At 37.9% G+C, this 10,219-nt stretch overlaps 1 protein-coding gene across 3 annotated transcripts in view; it reads right to left on the reverse strand.

Annotated features, from left to right (window-relative positions):
- cdh4 (cadherin 4, type 1, R-cadherin (retinal)) overlaps positions 1-10,219 on the reverse strand; it is a 263,794-nt gene that overhangs the window by 71,349 nt on the left and 182,226 nt on the right. For all 3 annotated transcript variants that reach the window (XM_016443676.1, XM_016443673.1, XM_016443674.1), the window contains exon 4: positions 2,595-2,821. In XM_016443676.1, coding sequence (XP_016299162.1) covers positions 2,595-2,821 — 227 coding nt within the window. The remainder of the gene's footprint in view (positions 1-2,594; positions 2,822-10,219) is intronic.

A 10,219-nucleotide genomic window follows, 5' to 3' on the forward strand; every position in this document is an offset into this window, starting at 1 on the left:
AAGTGCACACACACAGCAGTGAACACACACACATTGTGAAAACACACCCGGAGCAGTGGGCAGCCATTTTTATGCTGCAGCGCCCGGGGAGCAGTTGGGGGTTCGGTGCCTTGCTCAAGGGCACCTCAGCCGTGGTACTGAAGGTGGGAGAGAGCACTGTACATTCACTCCCCCCACCTACAAGCCCTGCCGGTACGAGACTCGAACCCGCAGCCTTGGGTTACGAGTCCAACTCGCTAACCATTAGGCCACGACTTCCCCTGGTCTTAATGGTCTTATAGGAATACATTTGTTTATATTTACCATATTTTCTATGCTTTAATTGTTCTACGCGTGTGCATCATGGATGTGCAACAGTTTAGAAAAGTGCCTGGAAGATCAGTATGCTAAACAGGAATCTGAGTATACATTCCTGCGTCTCCTGGACTGATATCATCACGTCAAATATAAACAGAAGCATGTTCTCACACACACTGCTAGCTGTTTTGCAAATAAACCATTCCAGTGAATGCAGTGACCTTCCGTGAGATGAGCGGTTTTCCATGACATTCTAATTTATTGAGATGCACCTGTATATCCGTCTTTCAAGTCAAGAGGCCAAAATAGATTAAATAAATGTACAGAAAAGTAAGAAATAAATCTCTATTGTCTTACGTGAGGTCAAACTTCCTGTCAGCACAAGTCATTTGATGCATGGAACCCCTTACTAAAACGGTACTATGATGGTAAAACCATGGTACTTTTATTACATGCCATGATTATTATATTCAAATACCATGGTATTTATGTATTACCAAGTTAAAATAATATAATTATCAAGGCATCATGTAAAACAACAACAACATAATGCTAACAGTTATTATAAATATTATTATTATATAGATGTATAAAATGTGTATATAAATAATACAAATATATACATACAGTATATAAAATAAAATTAATAATAATAATCATTATTATTATTATTGGAAATAATTAACTAAATTAATAATTATATTAATGGTTAAAAATTATAATATAGAAATAATCACTTTTTTTATTCTGCTTGGCCATGATGCAGAAAAAAAATATTAAACTGTAGTAGACAGTAGACTGGACACAAGCCAAACTGTTAAGGTTCATAATATGTCCCCTTACTTTGTCAAATTGTCCTTACACCCTGCTTTTTGGTACTTCATTGAGTTACTTGAGGATAATTAGTTCATGAAAATCACATCTGTCAGGAATTCAAGACAAGACAGCTGAAATTCTGGCACATAAATAGATGAAACACGTCTTAATGCTTAAATACTCTGAGAGCTAAACTACTTCATTTTTATTTTGATAATTTTTTCATGAATTATTTATGGTCTCAGCTAGGTCAGAGAGTTGCAAAGAGTCACATTTCCCAGAACACCCATGTATCTTCTTGCTTCGTGTGTGTGCACACATGTGCGTTTGTCCTTCAGTAACCTGCCGTAACTGGCAAGGAGACATTTCTCTAAATGGTCGTGCAGAAGGAGAGGACATGTGTGGGGTTAGGGACACGGGGATAGGGCTCGCCAGACCAGACTCCAGGATCCCTAGAGGACCTGCATTCCTGCCTCTCTGCTTGGCATTTCTAGGTCACTTTGGATGCAGAAACAGTCCGATGCCAGTGGGAAAGACATCTATATAAAGCCTGTACACCTCATCTGCACTACACCAGAGCACAGGACATGAGCATGACAGCCACATGTATTAAAAGTTTAATGATACTTGCCAAGCAGGACACATTGTGGCAGAAGTGTGTGTGTGTGTGTGAAGTGGTGGGGGGACAACTTGGATGAAATATTACTCCTTTCATCTTTTGTATAAAAATTACATTTGAGCATTCACTTTCATAATCAGATCATGACTTTTGGTATGTTGCCAAGGGCTTGTGCAAACCCTCTAAAAGCGCTCCACACGTGACAGTGCTGCCTGTGCATACATGCACGACAGGGAGAACCGAAATGTAATCAATTTAAAAGCTATAACTACTTTTCAAATTCTGATGATTGCTTAAATGTAATAACATCTTGCTGTGTTATTGAATCTCGTTCTTGCTTGTGCTATATGGGCAAATAATTATACTGAGACGGCACATCATCTCCCCCCACGACCCCCCTAAAACCATGAACTCAATCAATTATTGTACATTATTTCATGCACTCCATTACCGAGCTGCTAGACTCATTCACGGCTTTTCACAATACTCTCAGAAAAAAACCTTCAAAAACTTCAAAAACAAAACAAAAAAAAAACACTGTATACATGCTACCATTCAAAAGTTTGGGGTCTTAAGATTTTGTAAGGGTTTTGAAAGAAGTTGAATCTTATGCTCAGCATTATTTGATCAAAAATTCAGTAAAAACAATGAAATTCAGTAAAATAGTTACAAACTGCATTTTTTATAAATAATAAATTAATAACAAATATATTAAAAAAATATTTATCAATACTATAATTAAATATATAAAATATAAAGATAACATATGTGGCTTCTAAAAAATGAGCTCAACACAAATCTGTTCACAAATAGATATTTTTGGAATGATATTTGACATAAACTACACATAATTTGTCCTTGCCTGGTTAACAGGAGGTGATAGCAGGTGTCCAGCGAGGGCCAGTTTAACAGTGGTCTCCCAGATATACTTGCCCGCGCTGTCTCTGGCCGTCACCATGAACTGGATGGGTTCAGTTAGATTCGTCACATGTTGCTCTGCATAAAGAGAGCCATCCGGCCGAACGCTGAACTTTGGGTCACTGCTTTCGAAAGAAACCTCTTCTATTTGTTGACAGGTTTCGAACTTCACTGCAAGAAAAGAGAGAAAGAGAGATTAGAGGGTAAGAAAAAGTAAGTTATTTTTAAAAAATTAAATAAAAACAATGGAACTCTCATTGCTGCCAGACGCAAAAACTGTTCAAAGCGATCTTATTTTTGGCCAACATGTTTCATTGCTCTTGCCCACACATTTGTCATTGTCTATCTCCCCTACTATGCTAGACTGCTTATTAAATAAAACATCATCGTTATAGACAGTATGAATGTAATGTAGTTATTACATTTAAGGTGGACAAGGCGTTATTGATTCAATACTTCATTCAGCCACATACAGACCAATAGACAAATAAATGAAATCAATTATATATGTAATAAATGATGGGCTATGGCTAAATTCAATAGCATAAGCAATGTACTGAACAAAAGATATAATTTATCGATAATGTTTATAGTACCGTATATACAAAAAAGGATTCTCTTAATAACAGACTCTTCTGACAGAAGAAGTGTGAAAAATTCAGTTTCTCTTAAAACAAGTGAAGATAGCAAACAGAATGAGTGAGTCATATGCTTTCTCCCGCTATGGTTGCTTGGAAAGGGTGCTGGTCAACAATAGCAGATGGTCCGTTCAGTTACACCTGAGGGAAAGTTCCACAGCTTCAGCTCTACTTAAAGTGAGCGAGCGAGCAAGTGAGAGAGAGAGCCATGTGCCATGTCTAGATTAATCACAGTTTAAAAATTAGAGCTCTATTTCACATTTACCAGAAGTTCAGTCGTAGAACTTTAGTAGACCACTTCTGCTCTTAGTATATGGGAGTCAGGGACTAGTTTTCACAAATAGTACATATTTCTCAGGTTGAAGTAATAGTTCACCCGAAAATGTGGTGAAATTTGGTGGAAATGTTCTCACCCTCAGGCAAGCCAAGATGTAGATGTATCTTCATTGGAGCAGATTTGGAGAAATTTAGCATTACATCACTTGCACATCACAATGGATCCTCTGGAGTGAATGGGTGCCGTCAGAATGACAGTCAAAACTGCTGATGAAAACATCACAATAATCCACACAACTCCAGTCCATAAATTAACGTCTTGTGAAAACTGAAAAGCTGTGTGTTTGTTATTTGTGGATTATTGTGATGTTTTTATCAGCTGTTTCATTGTGACGGCACCCATTCACTGCAGAGGATCGATTGGTGAGCAAGTGATGTGATGCTAAATTTCTACATCTTGGATGGCCTGAGGTTGAGTAAATTTTAAGCAAATATTTTTTTTTTTGATGAACTATTCATTTAAATTCATTTTTGAAAATCAATTTCTGTAAAGACACATAAATGACAGCTTTTTTTTTCTATAAATGTTCACTGATCATTTGCACTTTTATTGCTTAGGGGGGAAAAAATCACACGAACACACATTGACAATAGTGGGGTATGTTGTAACGATGTAACCTGCCATTACATTTACATTTATTCATTTGTCAGATTGACGATTGCTTTGTCCTGCTAATATTGCATTTCAAATTTCATATAAAGTTATAAACATCATTTAAAACATATGTGACCCAACATGGTTTTGACTAATGCATTTTAAACCAAAACCACTATAGCACACTTTTTTTTTTTATTAAAAAAATTAATAAATAAATAACCCCTGTGACAACTAGCCCCAGTCTCATCTATGCATTAGTGACACTTCAACTGCATATTGTTCTGACAGTGTTCAGTCTTTGCAGACTTCCAGTACTAGAGGGTCAAAGCGTGCCAAATAGATTTGAGTGCCGCTTCTCTCATCTCTTTCTTCCCTCAGGATTGAAAAGAAAGAAAGATGGAACTAAAATCACTTCCTACTGATTTTATCTCTCTTCCACAATCCCACTGATAACAAGACAAATTGATTTCATAAATCACCGTGGGACCAAGTCACTGGGCGAAAATGTTAAAAAATATAAATAAAAATCTGCCATGAAATATCTTGCACGACAAGCTTTTTATCAAGCCATCTATCCAATTTACCACACGGCTTCCTGCCAGAAGATGCACCAAAACAACAGGCTAATAAAGCGTAGAATCCATTTCACCAATTGCAGCACGGCTTGCCCAACGCTCCAGAGTTTCGTCTGGTGAATAATTGCAAATGGGAGGGGAAGAGGCCAATATGCAGTTTTCAGAATGAGCACCAAATCACTGACACACGAAAGCATGCTGCCTACTTTAACAAGCTCTGCTCAAAACGGAAAAACAAAGTGCATTGTACTGGGAGAATAATAACATTTTACTCTGTCAGTTCTCCTGAAAATGTCTAGAAGATTTAAATCAAGAATCAGAGTGATTTTGCTATTTGGCAACCGCCACGAATGGTCTGAATACACTAATTGCAGCCTGTTGTTGATGGGAAAATTGTTAATTTAATTTTTTTCTCCTTCCTTACTAAGCATCAACAAAAACATCTGCCAGCAGGAAAGATAAAAAAACACACTCATGATAAAAAAAGAGAGATGGATGTTTCTGTGAAGCAACAACGGCAGTCAATGTTTTTGTAAATTAGGCTAATTTGCTTTAATGGAATGAGCTAATTATTGTCATTGAAGGCTTTTTGTCACTCCACAACTGACATGCAGAGGGTAAACCTGCGGATCAAGGGACAGAGGCTAAACCTGGAGTGTTTGCATAAGAAAAACACTGGATTCACAGGAGTTGCCCTGCATGATATTGTTTCATTATGGGATGGGATGTTGGCATGGGAACGCAAGAATGGTCAGCCTCAAAGTGTGTTGTTCAAAAACAACAAGCCCAAAGAAGATGCCAAACCAGAATTCCCTCTTACTCTCTCTGTCTTGCTCTCTTAACGAAAGACAGGGTTGTACAGACATGTGCCCACGAGTCTCAGTTTCAGATGAAAAGTCCAGTTATTGATCTCCTCATACATGCTAAACATAAAAAACCGACTAGCATTATTCAACAATCTAACTGATTGACTATGCACCAATCTGCCCCGAGTTTTGTTTGATGAACTTCCTGTTTACACTTGGCATATGATGACCAGCATCTGACCATCAGTTAAACACAGTGCACCTACTGTAAATTTTGTCCACATCAATAGGATTTATATAATATAAGGCAACTGGGGACTGAGCGTTTCAGGTGTATTTTGTAAAGCTTGTTGAGAGAAGAATGTCAATAATAATAATAGGAATGGTTTGTCGGACACGACATGTGAACGCAGATACGACAACTAGATTACAAATTTGTTTACACTAGTCTTTTTAATGTGCCTTTTGAGAGCATGCAGAGAAGCAAGCGTTAATAATGAATGATTCAATGACTCGAATTAAAAACGAATTTTGTTCCTGAATGAATCAGCTATTTTGAAAAATCCTCACTATTAACACAGACTGATAGCCTGTTCATATTTGCAAGTTTGCAAATCCAATAAACAAGACCTTTTAGTAGGAGGTTCTTGGAATAGCAATTCAAAACAAGCTGAAATGTGGCCATGTGAAGTACAAAAATCCAGTACGATATTTAATTACAACTTCTCATTCTAGTCAGAAGCTTTAACTGCAGCACACATAAATACAAACAACAAGAAAAATCAATAATCGATTGAAGTTTCTGCAGAAGGCAGCTTTATTGAAACTGCAATTCAGATTCTGGAATGTCAAGATCTAATGTGTAAGAAGATATGTGGGAGAGATATTGACCAAGAAGCAAGAATGAGAGTAAGAAAAACTAAATGATCGTGTCTGTAAGAGTGTGTATGAGTGTATGCCGATGAGTATGTGGCTAGATGGATATATGGATAGATATATATATAGATAGATAGATAGACAGACAGACAGACAGACAGAATGCTAGACAGAATGAGGAATGCACAGAGAAAAGAAGAAAAAATATAGCCAAGAGCAGCTCTATGATGGTGGGGATTGAGTGGCTGTGAGGTGTGTCCTCTCTCCACGTTCAGGCCTACAGTACAGGTTAAGACAGTTCAGGAGAGCTGCAGCGTTTGATGTTCTCCACAGGCTCCCCTGAAGGTCATTCAGCCCTGCGCTCACAAACAGAACAACATCACAAACTCAGGAGCTTTACAACAAGCTCTTTGTCTTACTGGGTGGTGTGTGGACACAGAGAGGTGTGCAGGGGTCATCTGGAGCTGAAGATGAAACCTTCTCATGAATCAGCTGTAAGTGGAAAAACAACTCCTTCAATATGGATAGGATTTTGAGGGACGAGAGCATAAAAGCTGGAGATTTGTGGTTTTTACTAGATGTCTGTAAGCATTAGGTTAATCTATATGCCAGTGTACACCTAAACCTTGCCTTGCAAATTCGCTGTTAACATACACACTCATTTAAAATTTACTTTCGCTTCCGGGGGGAAATTAATCAAAAATATTGCTAGCGCAACTTGTACTACACACATTTTTTTTTGTCTAATAAAATGCTCTTTGGAATAAGATCCCCAACTAAATTAGAAACACCACCATCCTCCACCTAGTGTTTTAGCAGATTTATCTTTATAAATTTATCAAATAAATGCAGCCTTGGTTATTATAAGAGACTTCTTTCAAAAACTTTGAAAAAGATGTTTAAATAGTAGCGCAACTTCAGTGTCACTATTTTTTTGGTGGTTTTTGTCATTCTTGGAGCCTTACAGCCTAAGAACACTTTTCCCACAAGGGAAAAAAAACGCCATATAAGAGTACAGAATGACATGAGGGCATAAAAAAGGAATTTAGGTGAACTATCCCTTTTTAATGTTTCCTGTCTAAATGGTGGCTGCCAAAAAAAGGGTATTGTTAAAAAGTCTTTGCAGGAATAAAAGATAGTCCTTCCCATTACCCCATGCCTGATCAGGTCCACCTGCAGCACCACTGCAGGTAGTACTGGGAAAAAGGGGCATGACATTCACAAAGACATCCACACACTCACAATTGCACAGTGCAGATGTGTGCGTGCGCATACACATACAAACACGTGGCAAGGTCTTCAGGTCTGGTACTGGAGGGCTGCATTGTTCTGCTTGACTGACGGAGGAATAATGTACGGCGGCACAGAACTCTCTGTACGACCAGCGGACCCGCACAGCACAAAGACAGGGGGACAGTGAGGGCACCAAACTGTTACCCTCGCACACACATGCCAACCCAGGCACACACTCACGCGGGTCCCCCTGACCCAAACATTCTGTCACTTTTGACAATGGCGGTTATGCTTGATGACGTGAAGTGGGTTATAAGACTGTAAGTCTGTGCCGCTCTTCACAGTCTCGTAACGGTGAAAATGTACTGCTTGTGAGTAATATGACATTCGCAGATGTGACTGTCATATTATGCACTCAGGATGTTGAGTAAACAATTTAATATGCTGTTTTGTGAATTTCCCTTTGGAATGGCAAAATCTAACAAGTTGCAACATGTATTGGTAGGTCTGGAGTTTGAGGGGTAGGGCAGAGAGTTCGGATTTCATTCTGGCACTATTATTCAAAAGTTTGGGGTCAGTATGATTTTTTTTTTTAATAATACTTTTATGCAGCATGGATGCATTAAATCAATCAAAAGTAGCAGTAAAGATGTTTATAATGTTGCAAAAGATTTTCATTTCAAATAGAAGCTGTTATTATTCAAAAGTAAGTCTTTTATCCCCCCAAAATATACTTTTATTTAGCACTATCATTCAAAATAACACTTTTATGCAGCATGGATGCATTAAATCAATCAAAAGTGGCAGTAAAGATGTTTATGTTACAAAAGTTTTTCATTTCAAATAAAAGCTGTTATTATTTAAAAGTCAGCCCTTTTTTGGGGAAAAAATAACTTTTATTTAGCAAGCATGAAAATAAATAAATTAAATAAATCAAAGGCAACAGTAAAGACATTTACAATGCTACAAAATATTTTAATTTTAAATAAATGCTGTTGTTTTGAACTTTGTATTCATCAAAGAATCCCAAAATAGTATCACATTTTCCTCAAAATATTATGCAGCACAGCTGTTTTTGACCCAAACTTTCTAGCACTTTTTTGTATGATGGCGTTTATGCTTGATGAAGTGAAGTTGGTTATAACACTCTCAGTTGGTTTGTAACGGTGTAAAAAATATATATATTTTTTTATTATTTTTTTTTTTTTTTTGCATGACTAATACGACATTCACTGATGTTACTGTCATATGCTCAGGATATGTTGATTAAATATTTTAATTAATCGTTTTCACAACTTTCTCTTTGAAATGACAAAATCTAACAAGTTGTGATGTGAATTGATAGGAGTTTGGGGGGTAGTTTGTGTTGGGAAAACAAGCTATGGCACAGAGATCGGACGCGCTTCAAATCCTCCTTACAAAAACACATGTCTGGACTGCTAATTAGTGTGAATGAACCAAAACACTTGTTTTTTTCTTCTGCACACAGCACTTTTTGTGTGATGCTGCTAGGTGCCTGAGATACAAATATGCTGTAAAAAAACCCACATCTATCTACCCTGTATTATTTATGTTTCTCTCTGAAAGAGCTCTCGAGAGCCATCTTTTACTCTTTAGCCTTGATCACTGAGGTCCTGCAATGCCAAGGAGAACTTAATCAGCAGGTCTTGACACTTTGTCCACAAATCAGAGGATGAAAACATTTAAGTGAGTTCCCAACTGTGAACTGAACTGCCTTTTCTGAGTCCTGCAGGCCAATGGCCTGAAATACAACTACTGTATGTTACTGTTGTTTTCCTCCTCCTTGCATATACAGTGGTGTGAAAAAGTGTTGGCCCCCTTCCTGATTTCTTATTTTTTTTGCATGTTTGTCACACTTTAATGTTTCAGATCATCAAACAAATTTAAATATTAGTAAAAGATAACACAAGTAAACACAACATGCAGTTTGTAAATGAAGGTTTTCATTATTAAGGGAAAACAAAATCCAAAACTACATGGCCCTGTGTGAAAAAGTGTTTGCCCCCTAAACCTAATAACTGGTTGGGCCACCCTTAGCAGCAACAACTGCAATCAAGCGTTTGCGATAACTTGCAATGAGTCTGTTACAGCGCTGTGGAGGAATTTTGGTCCACTCATCTATGCAGACTTGTTGTAATTCAGCCACATTGGAGGGTTTTCGAGCATGAACCGCCTTTTTAAGGTCATGCCACAGCATCTCAATAGGATTCAGGTCAGGACTTTGACTAGGCCACTCCAAAGTCTTCATTTTGTTTTTCTTCAGCCATTCAGAGGTGGACTTGCTGGTGTGTTTTGGATCATTGTCCTGCTGCAGAACCCAAGTTCGCTTCAGCTTGAGGTCACGAACAGATGGCCGGACATTCTCCTTCAGGATTTTTTGGTAAACAGCAGAATTCATGGTTCCATTTATCACAGCAAGTCTTCCAGGTCCTGAAGCAGCAAAACAGCCCCAGACCATCACACTACCACCACGCCAGACGTAATGG

Source organism: Sinocyclocheilus anshuiensis, unplaced genomic scaffold, assembly GCF_001515605.1.
Source record: "Sinocyclocheilus anshuiensis isolate Anshui unplaced genomic scaffold, SAMN03320099.WGS_v1.1 scaffold51, whole genome shotgun sequence".
Classification (NCBI taxonomy): Eukaryota; Metazoa; Chordata; class Actinopteri; order Cypriniformes; family Cyprinidae; genus Sinocyclocheilus; species Sinocyclocheilus anshuiensis.